This window comes from Sparus aurata, chromosome 2 (genome assembly GCF_900880675.1).
Source record: "Sparus aurata chromosome 2, fSpaAur1.1, whole genome shotgun sequence".
Taxonomy (NCBI): Eukaryota; Metazoa; Chordata; class Actinopteri; order Spariformes; family Sparidae; genus Sparus; species Sparus aurata.
In genome coordinates, this window is record NC_044188.1 from 10,916,891 (window position 1) to 10,936,010 (window position 19,120).

The following is a 19,120-nucleotide window of genomic DNA, read 5'->3' on the forward strand; positions in this document are numbered from 1 at the left end:
AAAATCTACATTTCATTTCAATAAGCCTTGTTCTTGCTCAGCCATTGGGGGTCACTTACAAGGGTCTGATTCAATTATTCTTCCCTTCACAACAGGAGGAAAACATTTTCATGGTGAATGGTTTGCTTAAATAGATTACCATCTCAAATAATTCAATTTCCGTTAATTTGATTGATTTCATACCGAGGGGGTAAAGAAATCTTAATTTAAAACCATTGCATTTCTAATCAAACATTAACTGAGAAGAAGGCCCGGGTAAGAAAAAAAAAAAATCTTTTATTACCAGTTTCCCCTCTAATTTAAATAGAAAATGCTGATGGCTGCCCTATTAAATGGCACCGGCAATATACGTGAAATAAACCACCTTAACCGTTTGCATGCTGCGTGACAGCCCCTTACACAACACACAGATTGAGCGCACATACAGGGAATCTATGACTGGGCATTACTACAGAGGATCCAGATGAAGCAAGTTCAGTCATCTGATCCATTCCCATCCATTATTCATCCCGCTCGGGGAGACAGCGGGCTTCTCTTCTCAGAGAAGAGACCCTGGAACCCCATCTATTCTCATGAGCAAAAGGGAAACACCATGCGGTATAGTGGAGTGAATCACCAAGGAGTGAAAACAAAAAAAAAAAGTTAGGGGGGAGAGTGTGAGTGCAACAAGAACTGCAATGAACCAACAGGCACACTGTAAATCAAATCATTACAAATCTGTAAAAAAAGGGAAAAAGTTACAAATGTGAAAACCACAAAATCCAAAATGTGGAAATATTAATTATTGAGCATCCCCCCCACCCCCCACCCCCCACAAGCAGGTGCACACAGATGGATTGGCCACCTAGCTATGCGGTGGGAAAATAAAGCAGGCCGGCCGGTTGCTGCGAAGGAGAAAACACCTTGTGGAGACATTGTGTGAGTGGCAGCAGAACTGGCAAGCTGCCACAGATAATAACATCTGAAATAAATTTGATGTGTGGAATTCAATCTGTAGTGATAGGGACGGCTGCAGCATTAGAGTGAAGCTCTAAATGCTATCTACTCATCCATGGAATGAGGACTGACACGCAGTCTCAGAGAATAGATTGTGCAATTAGCAGCCTTTGTGCTGTTTTGACACAATGAAAAAAGGGAAATGAGATTCACCGTTGTCATGCACCGTTCTCTGAGGCGCTGCGATTTCCCATAAGATATTCCAGATGTACTTCTTCCTGTTCCTCAGGTGAGAATAAGTTTCCCAAAGAAAAAGAAGAAGAAGAAGAAGAAGAAGGGGGGAGGGGGTGGGGGGGTGTGAAACATTACCAGATATAATAAAGCAGACAAAAAGAGAAGGAGGTAGAGTTCAGTCAGTCACAGTTATTAATAATCTCTAGCGTTTCATTTCCGTTCAAGCGGTGGGTGATTTTTTTATTTTTTAAATTGTGAAATTCTGATGTGATTTTCTTGTTTTGGTTTTTTTTCTTCCCACACAACCCAATGTTTGAACACCTTCTCCAGCTACAACGTGTAATACACCAATCAAGGACAAAGGGGGCGCTCTTTGAGTAGGCATAGAGCACCACGGCCATCAGAACTAGTGATGCTCAACAAACTTCGCTGAATATCCCTTAAATGAAGCCGCAAACCCTCTGTGAACACATTTTTACACTGGACAATGTAGTTTAACTTGAATAACGTTGATAAAAAAAAGTGGCATACACGTGTGTTTTTATGACTGCAGATAAAGGATAAACGCCTTTTTTAAAAAAAAACAAACAAAAAAAACAAAACACGTTTTAATAACAGGCTGGAACACACACTCCGTTTAACAAACATCATCTTACACAGCTATTTGCTCCACTGCTGTCTAATAAACATAAACTGAACGCAGCTACAGCCAGTGCTTCTTGTGGCTGTTCTCACCCACACCAGCAAACAGACTATAACCGTAAAAAACAAAATTACTATAATATTCCCTGTAAAGTGTCTGTGGTTCTCGGAGGTGAGTTTATGGTTACCTCACCGCGCTCCATTTGTATTTTTACACTTCCCCCGGTATCTCTGTAATGCACCTTTAGTGCTCCTGTTGAGGATTACTGTACAGTTTGTTCAGTGAGCAAAAAAGCAAACAAACAAAAAAAACAAAAAAAAACAACAACACTAAAAATGTGCCATAGTGATAATCCTATATGATTTTATAGGCCTAGATGTCATTGCAACATAATGCAGCCCCAATATGATAGCAGGCTCCCTGCTTTGAGCCCTCCCTCCGCCTCTCATGTGTCTACATTTTCATCCCATGGCCGTCTCTAGGTGATTTAGCGCCGCCAGTCTCAAGCAGGTGTCCAACATGGCGATCACGGGGAGCGGATCTCTCGCTATTTCTCTCTGTGTTTTCGTGATTTCGGCGGCGTTTCTCCCGAAAGGTAAGTTTGGATTTCTTTTTTTTTTTTTAAGCCGCCGTTGTGTCTTGCGGGATGCAGACATCTATCCACGGATAAAGCCAGAGGAGGGAGAGAGTGTGTGTGTGAGTGTGTGTGTGTGATTGTACCGGGGGGTTGGAGAAGTTGTGCGGTGCGTTTTGCGCGCTGGATGCGCACACATGCAGGGGCTTGGAAAATCTCAGCATCACTTTTTCTATCGCTCTCGGTACATCCGCGATGTTTTTATTCTTCCAGACTGTTGGCCGACTTGTGTGGGGATGTTTTTTCTGTGCTTGCCCGCTGATTGATGGGGTGTTGTCCTGACTTGGTAGTACTACAACACGGGGCTTACAGAAGGAGGAGAGCTATTAGAAAAAAGTAAATGTTTGGTGCTGCACAATAGGCGGAGAGGGAGAGAGGAGGGAAAGTATCAGCGGCGGTGTCGCGAGTGAAATCGTGCAGGATTCGGAGCCACGGGGCAAGTTGAAGGCAGCGCTCAGTGAAACGTGTCTCTTTATCAACACCATCATCATCATCATCATCTTCATGAAATGATGGTCACGAGAGAGAACGCGCGCTCGGATCCCGTTTCTTTTTTTTCTCTCGGTCGTGCCGCATGATAAAAAAAAAAAAAAGAACCTCCACAGTCCAAACTCATCTCCAGAATCTCTCAAGTCTGCGTTTCAGGTGCGCTTTGGAGCAATGAAAAAAAAAAAAAAACACGCATTGCAGCTCTAGTCTCTCACAGTGTCCTCTGGCCGCACAACTGCAGCCTCTGATGCCGTGTGTGTGTGTGTGTGTGTTTTCCCACCGCAGTCTTTACTTCTTCCTCTTCTTCTTCTTCTGCTTCTGCTTCTCGTCAGTGAGACTGGAGATGTAAATCTGCCATGTCTCTGTTGGAGGAAGGGGGGGGGGGGGGACTTTATTTCTTTCTTTATTTTTATTTTTTTGCAAACTGCATGAACCAGGGGAGCCCTGAATGAGCACGACCATTGCAGTCAGTCCGATCATTCCCCCCCCCACACACGCCGCCACGTTATTCCACCGCGGTTGCATCAGAGTTGCATGCGTCAGTGTGTGTGTTTTCTTTTTTTTCTTTCTTTTCCTGTCTTCCTTTTCCTGGAAATCGCACCCGCTGACAATACTGACGCATGTGAAGCGGTTAAACATGTCTTCATTAAATAACCATAGTCATAATAAATAATAATAAAGATCTCTCCCAGCTGGTTGGATGGACGTTGTTGTTGTGCTGTCAGCCCCCCCAGTGGTGGTTTTGAAATGGCAAGCAACAGTTGCGATGGCAGGTTCACACTTTTGAGGACTCCTTCTTTTTCCACTGGGGTGTTAGACATTGAAATTAGTGGCTGCTCACTGTGCACAGCATCTGCATCAGCCATCAACAGGTCTGCAAGGGACTCAAGGCGTGCGTGTGCGTGGGGGGGTTGTGAGTGTGAGTGTGTGTGCTGGCATTGACAACTTGCCCTCCCCTCCCCTCCCCTCCCCAGGTCCTCCACAGAGTGAGCCCACTAGTGATGGGTTTCTTTCCCTTTTCTTTTCCAGCTCACCGCTTACAAGCTTCCATTTCACAGTCGTTGAATTTATTGCGGTTTGTGTTGAATACCAGTTGAATGACATTTACAGCATTGTCTGGCGCTTCCGTGTCACATTAAGTTAATTAACCTCTCAGTCAAATAAAATAATGCATCGTGAACGCGCAATAACCGCCCTCCGGCTCAATCCACGCGGGGTGCGCGGCGGCATCAGGAAAGCTGGATTTGTGCTCTCAGTTCAGGTTTAAAAAAAAAAAAAAAAAAAAGGAAAGAAAAAGAAATCCCCGCACAGGAGATGATCTGACCTGAGGGTTTTTCATTTGTTTGATTGTCTTTGTGCCAGCTGCTGGGAGCAGAAGCAGGGCCCGGGCTCGTGCTATGGTGGAGTGCTGACAGTCTGCTTTTTGACAGCTTCCAATTTTTCTTTCCTTCATAATCCAGCATGAGTTCATTTGAACTTTGTCTGTGAACAGCCCCGCTAACTGGATTGCTGCTTGACACGATAGGTGTTGGGTTTGTTATGAAGATACGGAGGGAGGGCTAATTAAAGAAGGAGTACGAGGAACTTGTTCTAACAGTATGCAGCGTGACTCATAAAGCTTAAAGAGCTCCCTCAGATGAGCATCCGGTTATGAAACGCTGAGACTTTGCATTTCAACAAAGATTCTGTTTAGCAGGATTCCTCTCCTCGCGTCTCCTGGGGCCCGGCCTGTTGTAGCATATCAGATGGTCGAATTTCAGAAGGTTGCATAATCCCACTTATTGCCAGCTTAAAGTCATTCGTCAGGGCTGAGCGATGGTGAAGCGGATCAATACGAGCTGTCATGACGCCTCACGGCGCCGCTGAAAGACGGGATCTCGGAGAAACAAAAGGAAACATACAGTTGTTAGGGAGCTCTCTCGGATGCCAGTTGGCACGTGACACGATGAGTAATTGAAGATGTCCATCTTCTGCTGCTTATGGTGGGGTTTGGCTTTGAATCCGATGCAGCTGAGATGTGCAAACAGCGTCCCGCTCTGCCCTCCAGTTGTGTTTGCTTTCCACGTGTGTGTGCTCTGGAGGTTGGCAGTGTTTTTATTTCCTCATGTTGCGACACGTGTGTTGATCTACCTGGGTCATGTCGCATTCCGGGGCCTTCATTCATATCTTTGCATGCATAGTTCAGTTGAGCACTAAAGATAAGGTCATCAGAAGAACTAGAGCCGGCGGCATTGAAAATACTCAGATCCTTGAGCAGCAGTACAGCAGCGTGAAAATGTTCCAGTTCCACTAGAACTACTCAGTCGGAAAAATGTCCCCTGTGAGTGTTACATTATCATACAGTCAGTATTATCCTGGATTATGTTGCCTGATGCAGCAACACTGTATAAAAGCAGTTGTTTTAATGTTTTGAAGTTGAGGCCGCAACGATTAGTCGATTGAGAGAGAATTAAGTGTCAACTATTCAGAGAATCGATTTTTTGCGCCGGTGTCTCGATCAAAATATATCAAACATTTGTTGGTTCCTGCTTCTAAATTCTGAAGATGTGCTGCTTTTCTTCGTAACTTATGACAATAAATGAAGAGCGAGTGGGTTTTGGACAGTTGTTTGGACAAGAGATGCAATTTGAAGAGGTCACTTGGGGCTCGGGGAAAGTTATGAGGAACCCGAAACATAATCGATAACTCATGAGAACATTCAGCAGATTAATTGGTAATGAAATCAGTTGTTAGTTGTGCCTGATATATATGTATGTCATACCTGCCAACACTCCTTATTTTTAGCTTCTTTCTTCCACTGATCTTCCCACTGGTGATTTCTCCCCATTTTAATAGTCGGAAAAATCAAATGTGTGCTTCTCAGCTTTCTAGTGTGGGATGTGCGTCTTCTTACCTGGCAACCCACCCCAGAGGCAGAGACTGACCCTGCCTGATGTGTGTCACTCGCTCGAGCCCTCCACTCCGCTCAGTTTGCCGTTGAGAACAGACGAAACCGACTCTGAGAAGAGGAAATACACCTGCATGTGACACTCCGCTTGGTGCGAGACCTTTCTATTTATTGACATTTGCCTCCTGTCTCACTGCCACTCTGCAGACTGTAGTCCTGTGTCAGGTTTATCCTTCTTCTTCTTTGTGAAGGGGACACAAAAAATAATATCCTATAATGTAATGTGATATCTAAAATATGAGACTACCGGGGCCTGATGTTGGCAGGTAAGATATATGTGTTCCCCTGATCCGGCAGATAGTGAAAAAATCTTCATCTGAGGAATCTGTTCGGATCTGGGGAACACACACATGAATTTCATACAAATGCTGACTTACAATGCCACGGGTGGAAGTCAAACATGGTGCCCTGGTGCCGTATACATTTTGACGATATCATAAAAGGAATGTAATGGAGCCAGACTTCCCAAAAGGGGGTAAAACTGAACCATTCCACTTGTTGTCAAGACTGCTGGGTGTCTGGAGGTAAAGAGTGTGAAGCAAACGCATATTGTTTTCCTTATTTTCCTCTCCAATGTGATGAAGTAGGACATATAAGGTGACATAAAAAAGAAAAAGTATGACAGAAAATCATCAACCGGTCATTTGAAGCTAACCGTACGAGCACAGTACTCTTGTTTATGCATGTTTAGAGCTTCCTCTCCTTCCCTCACCCTGAATGGCACATGGGTGGGTAACCTACAAAACAACAAGAGTGACGGACAAAATTCCTTATGCATTAAAGGTGCATTAGGTCATTTTGGGGAAGATATTTAACCAGAAGAGAAAGGTTTTTATTCATTTTTTTTATGCCTAAACAAACTAAAACCCTTTTCGTTTTTCATGACTGAATAAACAAGCTGACCTTCTGTCTGACTTGTGGCAGACCCTGCCACCTTTCTAGCATCAAACAGTGAATGAACAAGGTCTTCCTCCGAGGAAAATATGGTCCCCAGAACAGTCATGGAAAGTTTGTAATATTACCTAGTATTTATTAAAAGTCAGAGTTTGAATTTCCTCTCTAAAAACGACATAATGCCCCTTTTAATCTGCTGGGCATTTAGTAACTTACTTCCCCCTCAAAAGATGGCTCTTAAAGCTGAGGAATCTGCTTGTTTGTCTCATTAACCGTCAGACTTTAACAGATCATGATCACACAGGGTGCAGAAAAGAGGCGAATCCTCCAAATCGAGGAGCTGAAAGCGGAGAAATGTTTTGGCAGTTTTTGCTTGTAAAAAGAAAAAAGAAAAAAAAAAAGACTGAAACAACTGATCTGTTGTTTCAGCTCCACTCCAGAACCGCGCGCAGTACATTAGCGCCATCTCTGCAGCGAACTGAAGAGGTCTTCTCTCTCCGCGATCTGTATAAAATAGCACTTATACGGGACCTTGTTTCAGGATATATTTAATACCGCACCTAATGGCCCATTGATATGTGCCTGCTTGTGAAGTATTTCATCGCCTGTACATTGAAATCACCGCCGTACATCATTTGTAAGAATAATAAACTCTTCTATTTAAAGAAATTGAATTTATTGCTCATTAAATTTACATTAAACTCTGCTTAATAAGCCTCACTCTAATTGCTAGATAATGCATGGCACTACTTTATGCAGTGGCAGCTAATCATACTGGTGAGGAGGGAGGGGCGGGAAGGAGCGTTGGCACGGAGAGAAGGGAGACATTTTAACCAGCGGTTATCAGATGTAACACTCTTAGCGGTGCTGGCTTCATTGAGGACATCGCACCTCCAGGCTGTTTTTCTACTCTCGAGTTTTGATGCTGTGTGTGTGTGTGTGTGTGTGTGTGTGTGTGTGTGTGAGTGTGTGAAGGCACAAGGTCTCACCTGAAAATTGAATGTATTTAAACCATTATTGCCTTGTCTGACCGTGGCAGCGTGTGAATTTGTGTCCACCATCAAACTTCACACTCTCTTTTGAGAGTCGCTCGTGGATGTGAGAGCCGAGGGGGCTCTCGCTGCGGTGAATAGGCAGATTTCACGTTGGTTTTGTCCTCCCAAGTCAGAGGTTGTAGCCAGTGAAGACGGTGGTGATGGAGGTCCACGCTGCGTAAAAACATCTTTCCATCCTTGACTTAAATTTTTTTTTTTTGTATTCTTTTTCGGTCTCTGAAAGACTTCCAATCTCTCCTCAAATAACATCACCTTGGGTGCTCTGTACAAGTGTTTAGTCCACATACTTTATGGCGGGACCTTCAAGTAAATACTGTATCTGGTTGTTTTGTCAAGGTCACACAGGAGCGCTGCCGTGAGACGCGCTATCACTTTGAGTGGAGTAGTAAATGTATGAAGAAGAGAAAAACTGGGGACATTTCTAAGTGAGGGATTTGTACTTCGGTGTCAAACTGAATGACAAACTGAGGATGATCAAAAATGTGTCTGCGTGTCTGTCTGTCTGTCAGTGTTGAAATGTAGTAAACAGTCAATTAGAGGAAACAGACAGATGACAGGTCCTTTCATGATTGTGGGGACAGAAGCTCCCATTCATGACTGTGCTGTGGTAATGAGGAGGAGAGCTGATGTCTCCGCTTATGAATATGACATTGTTCTGTCTGTTCCCTGGATCTGAGAGTCCTCACTCTATTGGCTGCCATGCTTAGACGGTGACAATCGGGTCCACCAACAAAAAAAAAGAAAAGAAGAGGAAATGCAATGTTTTTGTTTTGAAAAGGGCGCAGAGTGCACATTAGTATGGGTGATGGAGCAATTACAAGCCACCATTAAGGCTGCGGAGCCGTCAAAGCACAGCACTTTCTTGAAATGAAGAACTCCATTGGGTAGACATCCTCCATGTAACCTGCGCCGTATCGCAATTCAAACAAAAAAAAAAAATGAGAATCCAGTTCGATATTAAAGGCAAAGAGCGTGATGTTCGGGGAGGTATTACAGATCATCCTCCGTCTGACCATTCATCTGTCGCTCACTTATAACTACGCAGATGCCAGTAATTGTGTTTTTTACTAAGGCTGGATGGGTTTCAAGTTTTGATACCTTTAAACCTTCCCTAAATTTTACTACAGTGTGCCGGATTGCCAAATAAATTTGAAATAAAGTAGTACAGGGACTGGGAGGGAGAATCCATCTGCTACATGCTGTTACTGCTGCCTGGTCTCCTGCCTGTTTCACCGAGCCTTGATGGCAAAGTAGCGCCACCGTGAGTTTTTTTTTTGTCTTGGCAGATATTGGGGTGGATTGCAGTGATATTTGGTACATGCTGTCCTCGGGGGCGACTCCAATCGTCCTCTCAAAGTGCTTGTTTTTGCCTCTGACAGGCTGAGGTTGTCAAGTATCTGGCAACACCACGGAATCGATGCAGAAGGAGTTAGAACTTTTTGTTAAATAATCAGTGCCTTTTTGTAACAAGAAACGCAAGTCTTGTTCATGAAAGCTGAGTTGCTGCTGTAAGGAGATAGTGGAAACAAAAAGTTTGGGCGTCCTAGTTTTACTGATTTGATAAACCTAGACAATCAACACCTGTAACAACTCACTTCGCGAGATATCCCCGTTAACATTTTATCTGCTGCCGTCTACATTCTTTTTGGGATCTATAACCAAATACCAAAAAAAAAAAATCCAACCAACACCCTCAGCTTTACGTTGTGCTTGGTGCTAGTTAGCAAATGTTAGCGTGCTTACAAGCTGAACTGAGGTGCTGAACATGGTAAATGTTACACCAGCTAAAAATAAACAGGTTAGCATTCAGCTCTGCCACTCAAACTCCCTCTTAGTGCAGCAGTCAGAAGAGGGTGCGTCAGGTGTGGCTCTTTCTCCTGCCTCAACACAGGCACAGGTAAAAACCACAAACAGACTGGGAGGGGTCGTCACGCTGATGTTTCACTCAATGCATCTTTAATAATTTGACTGATGGCTTCAGCAGGACTCTGCAACATTTTGTTCACTTGTTGGATTCGATCAGATTTTGGGGATGCATCTCACATTTTCAGAAATTACACTGATCAGCCCAAAGGGGCGCCCTACATAATTTGCTCACTCAACCATGTGTCACATGTAATATCTGAGTCGCCAATGATCCGGTTCTCAACAATATTAGATAATATATTTCATCAGAGCATCACAGCGTTCAAAATTACACTGCTTGCGCCAAAGGGGAACCACAGTTAGGGCCTAAAAATAGGAAAATGATATGCAGTGATGGTATCTTTTCTTAATGTTGCTTGTTGTAAAGGATCACCCAAAAGGTTTTAAAGAAACTGTCCTGTCTTTAGTTCAGCCATAGCTAGAGAGAAATTCGACAAGAGGAGAACCTTGAGAGTCTCTGGCCAGAACTCACAACATTAAGACTAAATAAGTGTTGATCAATGTGCAGTAGAAAGAACTCATTCTGAGAGAGGAGACTGAATCTCTAATCAATAAATTCAGTTATCGAGCGCCCACTAATCCACTGCCTGAATTGGAATGAAAAAGGGTTCCATTGCTCTGCCTGGACAGCAGCTGCGCGGCGTTTGGATTTTGTGTTTCACCAATGAGACGGCATATCGCGACATAGTTTCTTGTTGTGGTCACCTTTACAGATATTGAGTTAAGGGGCTGTCTGGGCAAACGCCCCCTTCGGACCAGGCCTATCAGCTATACGCCCACTGCTGTTTGAGTTCGGGCTGCTCACTTCTGTGGAAATCCGAAGGCGAGAGCTTTACTCCGTCTGGCAGAGCTCAGATGTGGCATCTCAAACAACAGTGGAGGAGCAGAACCTTTATGTTTCCTCTCCGGGCTTGTTTGGGCAGATCTGAGCCTGATAAAATAACCAGTGTGCGCCTCGAGTCCCCCGTAAGCAGCTGCACACAGGTGGAAGTAATGCAACGCCGCTGGAGAAAATCAAGAATACATGTACTCGGAGAAAGTGCCAGCAGAATGCAAACGCTACACTAATCAATAGATCCTATTGCTAATAAAAAGGCGTAGCGCTGCTGATGCTGTACTTTACTCTGAGATAAGAAATAAAAAAATCTAATTCTCCCAGATTCTTGCTTATATACGCTGAAATATTAGGACAGGTGCCGTGCTTTCCTAACAGCCTCCCCTGGAATCAGGCCCTCCCTTTCTTGTCGGAGTGCTGTTTGCAAATTCATTTATGCAGACTGAATGAAATATTATTCCCTTACACAGCAGGAAAGAGCTAGACTAGGGGACAACATTAGAATAGCCCGGTACTTCCAAGTTTCTGTGTTTCTTTTCAGCAGTGCCTCCATTGCACCCTAATGTTCCCCTAATTTTATTTGTGCAGTACACTCAGGGATGCCAGCTGGAAAGAACAAACAAGTCTTACAGAAACAACATTAAATACACTCAAGGGCCAGAAGAATGGATTGTTGTATTCAGGCAATAGCCTTGAAATAATTCGGTGCTACGTGAAACGTTGTGGTTGTGATGAAATGCCGTTTTTTTTAAACTAACTTATTAATCGTTTAGAAGAGAAAAATGCATATCCAATTAGCAGTCTGAAACCTAAAGGTGTTCCGTTTACAGTCATTTAAAACAGAGAAATAAGTAAATCCTCTCAACTGAGAAGCTGGAACCTGAGAAATGTGGGCAGTTTTGGTTTTGACGATCATATTTTCGTCATTTTACTCATTGGTTAATCATTTCAGCACTGCTGCTACTTTGGATGTAACGCGCTGGCATTCATTGTCTATCAGGAGATTTTACTTTGTGATGGCGCTGAATTGTATTGCCTTACATTGATAAGTGTCTCCAATTCATTTTGTGTATCGAGGGGCAAGTACATCAGAAACATACAGAGTCAAAAAATAACCATAACAAAAGACAAGTTCAACCTTCTGAGATGTACATGTAGCCTACATGTGTTTTATTGACGATACCACCCTCGTTTATGTCCGCTAAATAACTGGAGCCAGTTCGCTTAGCATAAAGACTAGAAACAGAAGGAAACAGCTAGCCTGGTTATGTCCAAAGGTTTAAAAAAAAAATCGCCCTAGGGCTCACAAATTTGCACGTTATGCCTTGTTTAATTAATCTAGAAAAACTCAAGGTGGCTTGGACAAACAGCAAAGACTGCATGTTAAACAAAGCTGCTAATGGAATAAGCTAGGGTATCTGTTTACCCAGTTTCAAGTCTTTGTGCTAAACTGAGATGGAAATTAGAAATGAGAGTGGTTGTCAGTCTTCTCTAACTTTAGGCATGAGAAGAAGTATTGATAATCACTTTCTCATCTCAGTTCGTCAAATACTGGCGCTCCTTGGTCCCTGCACAAGGTACCATTTAGCGCTGCTGGCGATACAGAAAGCCTTCCTGCCAGAAAGCCACATTGTTATTGCCCAACGTAAGCTTGTTTACGTTTTAGGAAAAGCACAGGTGGTTTCACAAGGGACGTGCACTCGAGTCTCCAGGGTGTGTGTCCTGACATCCACCCCTTCTGGGACTTTTTATATTACGTCAGGTGGACTAGTTGCAGTTGTCGTCTCATATTGCCACGAATGGGTTAACATTGGCCTGATGCATCTCGTACAGACGCTAAAGAGTGTCTGTATGCAGGGCCCTGTCAGTCTTGTTTGCACCTGATAGAAACGGTCTCCAGAGATCCCCCCCGGCTGATAACTGTAAGGGTTAGAGGGCCCTACCATGACTTTCCATGACCCAGGACCCAGAGCGACTGACCTGTCGTTGTGCTCTGACAGCTTTGACAGAAAGTCACTATTTTTCGCCCTGGGAGTGGGCTCGATAATTCTTTCAGAATTGTTGTCGTATGAATGGACTCCAAAAAAGACGCCTTCAGGAGTGTAGCATGGTTTTAGAAAAAAAATTGCTTTTTACATCTTCATTTACTCTAGGTAGTAGTGAATTTAGTAACTCGACAGCTTGGGAGATGATTTGGCAGGGAAAAGTGTGCATTCTCAAATGCTCAGTTTTTTTTAAGTCATACTTGCCAATATTGTTGTGGTGGTGGTGGTGGTAGTAGTAGTAGTGGCAGTCTTTAGAGAGGCTGATAATGGAAAACAAAATGATGATGTTCGATGAATTTACAGTCGACGCAGAGCTTCCTCTCAAGGTGAATCTTAAGAACATTCTGACGCTGTTTACACAGAAGTGAGCTGTTCTCTGACAGGTCGGCGCTGCCTTCCTCGGAGGCATCATGCTCTTGAGTTATCAGCGTGACAATAGACCCATCTTAATTACTCTCGGATACAGCACTATAATCTGTCATTGTCAGGCCGATCAAGACTGTGCAAACCCAGCACTAAGACTCATTCACCCAAACCAGAAGCCTATTGATTACTTCTCATACTTGAGTCATTGCTCTGCGGAGAGACATGGGAGGCAATAGAGCTAATGGAAGGGGGAAACTCAAAGTCACATTGTTTACATCTAAGATGACAGGTAAATGTATTTGAAAGGAAATATGGGCTTGATCCATTGGCTTCCAAATGGCAGCGTGTCTGTAGCTAACAAGAGAAGTAGAGCCCCGAGCTGCCAAACCATCGGCTGGCCTGCAGTTTAGATACAGAGCTTATACTGTAGCACAGCGGCTTTTATATTTCTAAATCAAATCCATGTCTGTGCGTAGCATAACTGAACAGTTTGATTTTCTGTAATTCAGTCCTTGATAAAAGGCTGGCGAACAGACACCTCGTATCAGTATGTTTTATTAAAGCTGACACATGGTTGGGCTTTTGTGGGTGGCATATTGCGGATACATGATACATTGCCTTTTCATTTTGCTTTTTTTCAATTCAATACTACATACAACTGTAGCGCTAAAAACTAATGTTTGAAATGCACTATTTTCGCAGTTGGTTTCCAAGAAATCAGCACACTTAGAGAAGCAACAAAGAACTTCAATTTTGTGTGATTCTGGCATCCACTGTGGACAAAAAGCTCAATTCAAAGCCTTTAAACAAGCCATCATGACTTCACGAATGTTGTAAGGTAACGACTATAATCGCCACCCTGAGCAACAGCCATGGTTTGCAGAAATACCGGCAGAGCCGATGCGGAAACAAGGTGGGCGGTGCCTACTCAGGCCTGTGAGAGCTGATCAATCAGAGGAGATTAAACTTAAAGAGACGGGCGCTCTTTAGACAGAGGATGATAAGTTTTTGTAAGACTGAAGAATATTAACATGATCAAGTGAACACATTATGGGACCTTTAAGCTACTCTGCTTAGTATATATTCATATCCTTGATTCGAAGAGTTTGCGTCCAGGTAATGGAGGCCAGATTTATTAAAACAAATCATAGTTTACTGAATATGTGGAATATAGGTAGACTTTGTTTATAATTGAATCACTGATGTGCCCTCAAAGACAAAAAGGTGAACAAACAGTTGCAACCAAAGCAAAACAAAACATTTAAAGAAATTTAATTGCAAACTTCCCTTATTCATTTAACCCGTAATTCGTACTTAGCTGTTGTTTTTTGCTCCCGTTATGCTCGAATTGATGCATTTTTTTTCTCCTCCTCTGCTCTTTTCTCTTTTCCCAATGGGGTCTAATAGGGGCGTTGAAGTTTGTTGAGTCTCCGTTAATGAGCTCTGGGCCTTAATGGAGTCAACAGTGCAAGTTTTTTTTTCTTTCTTTATCGTTGTGTGCTGATGTTTGTTTTTGTTTTTCTTCTTCTTTACAGCACTTTATAGGTTCCCTATTAAAAGTCTTGTACAACTTAAAGTGTACAAAATAGTTTTTGAAAGTGCTCACTGCAGATGGATCTCAGCGGCAGACCTTCATTAATGCCATTTATTTGTCAAGATAAGCCGATTCCACTTGTCAGATTTTCACTCAGAGTTAATTCTTTCATCTGTCCTTTGTTCTTTGTTCCACCAGTGTACCAATTCTGGAAAAAAGAAATAGAAAAAGCAGTTATGTCTGCATATATAAATATACTCAAAAGTACTGTTTTTGATGCTGCTTCGTGAAACTGCTCTGAAGTTTTATGGCTTTTTTTTGTGAGAGGCCGCACCTTCTCAAACACAACACTTTTTGCCAATTATGGCCATTTAAGCTTCTCTTTTCTCAACTTTAAACAAAAAAAAAAAGACAGATGCCATCCATCCCCGCATCCGTGTATATAAAAGTGGCCCACCTACGTAAACTTCGTGCATGTGTAGAGTCAGCCCTTGAGCAAGAAGGACCTTTGTCTTTGTGGATGGCATGTAGCTTACACACAGAAATCCATACTGTACTGTGCACACACGCCGAAAGAACAACCAAAGTTCATCCCTCACGCAGTGGCACTTTTAGTTCTCCGCGCTCTTTTTATGCAATCACGTCTCATTTAGTTTTGACAGCCCATGATGCTCCCCGTAAATTTAATTGGTCGTTGTAAAAAAAAAAAAAAAGTCTGCGCCTCCTCGAAAACTGCGTTTCAATTGGTTTTTCTTCCATCCTCCCAGGCAGAACAGATGCCGGCGCTCATTAGCACAGAGCTACTGTTTGCAAAGAAAAGGTTCAACACCTATCTTCTTTGACTCCTTTGCTTTTAGCGTGCCTTGATGTTAAAGCTTGATAATGACGCAGCTGTAGGATGAAGGACTTTAACATTACCAGTGTGATGTGTGGACACAGCAGCTGTGTGCTCAGAGTGAACTTTGCTCTGTCCAACATGTTCTGCATGAAAAATACATGGATTTTTTTTTCTTCCTTGTACATTTCAACATCGTTTACATGCTAAATAAAAAAACTGGACTTAGTTGACAGCTGCTGCACATGTGTCATAGACCATTTCCTCAGTTTGTAAGTCTGAGGCCTATTCTCATGTGGGCTCATGCACTCTCAGAGCACTCTTATTTTTCTCGAGGCGCAGAGGTTCACAAACAGGATCATTATTTGTGAGTTGTAAACAGGATAATTACTGGAATCGTCACTTTATGCGGCCATAAACACTGTTTAATTCCCAGTTTGGCAGTAGTGGCTTAGCTGCATGTAGATTCAACCAAATCTAATTGAGTGGTCCTTTATAATATGAGTTAAAATTGAAAATACATTATGTGTTTATTATTATTTATCATTTCTGGCCTGTCACAATAGCCTTTTGAATAAGTAAAAAGAGATATAAACAGCCTTTGCTTTATGTTTGCACTCAGAGCTCCTTCATGGATGAGTTTCCTCTTGGGAAAATCTCCATCGATAAGCTACGGTTGAATAGTCTTTTCTGCCGTCCATAACTAAGTGAAATGACCTGGAAGTATCCTAAGTGGCAGCCGTACTCAGAGCTGGTTGAAATTGTCCAGATGCTAAGGGAAGGTGCTTCCATGTCTCCTTTCTTATCTTTAGCATATAGGGCACACTGGACCATCATTTATGAAAAGACAGGATAAAATGCAGTCCCATGATACCCTGCTGTGCTGTAGGTGCACTTGGACCGCAGTTGTCTTTTTCTTCCGAATTCTTCTAAGCGCCTTTCCTTGACCTCCTAATCTCCATCAATGTCAAAGTAAAGTGTTTTAGGAAAAAAACTATGTCACTGAGCCAAACTGTCATGGTCATTGTGGTGTGGAGGACTCACTGATGCAAGTTTGATTTAAGTTTCACTGAGAAATCATTGAGCGTGCCCCTTGTTCACAGTGAAGCCGAGATTAGACCTTGGAAAAATGAAAAAGATATATATATATATATATATATACAAATGTGCATATCAGGTAACATGGATATCATGAAACCGTACAGATCAACAGAATCATTCCAGTTACAGGTGGGCAACGGCCAGTTGTTACTGAAGTGCCCAAGAGGTGCGAGAGTTTTCAACTTTCAAGAGATTTCATGAGACTGCTGCACTGATACTAAAAGCGCTCTTTCCGATTTCCGTTCTAATTTATGATAATGGCCTCTGTATATTTCCACCCTGTCTCTATGTGCACTCCGGGGTTGACCACGGGTCTGCAGTCATCAGAATCTGTTTGAAATGCTGCAAAATCCAGACTGGTGCCTTTCCAACTGAGCCACAGCAGAAAAATAAAATGCTGGAATTTCTCCTGGTAAATAACCAGAACATCTAAAGCTGAATGCAGCTGCCAGAATCACAAAGAAAAGGCTGAATACATAACTGAAAAAGCTCAATAGATTAGTAAATATAACATTTAGAGCACCAAAATTAAAATTTCTGCTTTAATAGTCCTCTGAATGTATTTACCTTTGTATTAATTTATTCACTTTCCCAATTAAGTTTGCATTTTACTTTACACTTAACTTATTCAAAAGGCACCATGTAGTTTTGGAGAAGAAATTTAGACTCAGAATTTTTACAATGTTAATGCGGTAATAATTCAAACTCAGAAATATTTATCTTTTCCATAACTCAATAGAGGTTGCAGGGTCCGTCACATATAACAAGTAGATCAACATGAAACTGTGTTGTCCTTCAAGGTCAGTTTGTTTATTCAGTTTATTCAATCATGAAAATAATTAGAGTTTGTTTATTTAGTTTGTTTAGGCATAAAGAGGATCTTTCTCTTCTGATTAAAATGTCTTTCCCAGAACTACATAATGCACCTTTAATGGAAGGTAAATGCATTCAGGTGCAAGTTAAAGCAGAAATATAAATATTTCACATTTTGTACATAATGGCTTAGTCATTTACTGATCAATACATTTATGTATTACACAGTCGTATCCAGCTTTAGATGTTGTGTGGCTGGTGAGATTTTAATTCTTACACTTGATTTTATATTTTATGTTTATTAGCTTTCACTCAATCCGATTTGTTCACCTTATGTGGACGCCAGTGTGAGTTTTAAGGGTTATGTAAATCAAGTGTTGTTAACTAGATTTGCAAAACGGCCGAGCGGAAGAGCGGTGTAATTCTGAACCTTCACCAAAGTGTCAAAATCAATAAAACAACACTGTAAAGTGGTTTGTGTTTTATGAATTTAAAGTCCCGATATCGTAAAAAATGTTGTGTTTAATGTCGGTAAAAATACATCTCCAAAGAAGTATGTGAGTAAAAATATCACCCTCCACATGAAAAAGGTTTTATTTTGTCAACATAAGTCAAAACCTTCCATAGGAAAACCTCCGAGGAAGACAAAGTGGCTCTCGTCTAAAAACAGATATCAATAAATGTAAACAGCCCTGGCCTAGGGATGTCATTAAAAAGAATAACATGTCTAGACCTCATAAAACCAAAACATATTGTTATTTCGAAGCAGCAGGAGTTATTGCCTGTGAGCACTAAGATGACATCCATCAATTTAGGGTTTTATTGGAAAATGCAGATAGGCTGCTTGGGAGATGTAAATGATTTACTTAGCATAAAGTTTTGCTTGAACAGGCAGGGAGATAGTGTAGTTAGCGAGGGCAGGGAAGTACGAGTGTGACAAAGGCGGTGTTGAAGCGAAAGCTGATTTCCCCAAGCCCGAGAGAGCCGCGATCTGTGCATGAATAAATAGGCTGGACCTAACATGGATTATTCTGGTTCAGATATCAGTAGACTTAAGGGTTGTCAAATGGCGTACATGTGTAATAGGCTTGTTGTACATGATTTCATTTTGTCACTCGTATCCCAAAATGTCATATCTTTCTAAAGTCTGCGCTGATTGTTTCTCACTGGGTGCACAAATTGCTGCTTCATTCAACCCTGCCTTTTTGGTTTTGTACATCCAGGCCAATTTAAGTGAAACCTTCTTCACATTTAAAGTCCCCCCTTTCATTGAATTTCTAATGATATGATGGCAAATGAAAACTTTGTCTGTAATGAAGACAGTTTATACAAAAGATCTCGGCGCGTGGACGCGTCAACTTCATTACAGCCTGTCAGCGCAGCGTGACAACTTGTAATATGTGGTGTGACAGCGACCTGAATAAATGAAATTAACATGAAAAATAATTTGGATTTGGTGCGAGGGGAAGTTTGGAAAAAAAATAAAAATTCCACATCACGTTTTTTTATGAGAATGCTACAGCTTGAGAACGTGCGAAAGCATTTGCATGCAGTTGTGTATCACTCTGACACATTGGCCTCATCTTTCAGTAAATCTCAAATCTACATTTATTCAAATGTGTTCAGCGCGGTGAAGGTTGACACTGCATAATCCATCAAAATGTTCCATTTGAAGAGAGGGGCTGGAATTATTTGAATCATCAGAAAGCAGCCTCGCTTGCGGTGGAGCGGCAGATATTAGAGAAGAAGCTGTTGAAAGTTTTCACCCAGGGAGCAGAAAAAAAAAAAAAAGTTGAGAAATATACTGATGTATATGGCACGAAATCACCTCAC

The 19,120-nt window shown here is 42.1% G+C and overlaps 1 protein-coding gene across 2 annotated transcripts in view; it reads left to right on the top strand.

Moving 5' to 3' along the window:
* Positions 1 to 2,235: 2,235 nt before the first annotated feature.
* Positions 2,236 to 19,120, top strand: part of cadm1b (cell adhesion molecule 1b) — a 169,489-nt gene continuing 152,604 nt past the window's right edge. For both annotated transcript variants that reach the window (XM_030397346.1, XM_030397351.1), the window contains exon 1: positions 2,236 to 2,408. In XM_030397346.1, the coding sequence (XP_030253206.1) occupies positions 2,333 to 2,408 (76 nt within the window). In that variant the 5' untranslated portion in view covers positions 2,236 to 2,332. The remainder of the gene's footprint in view (positions 2,409 to 19,120) is intronic.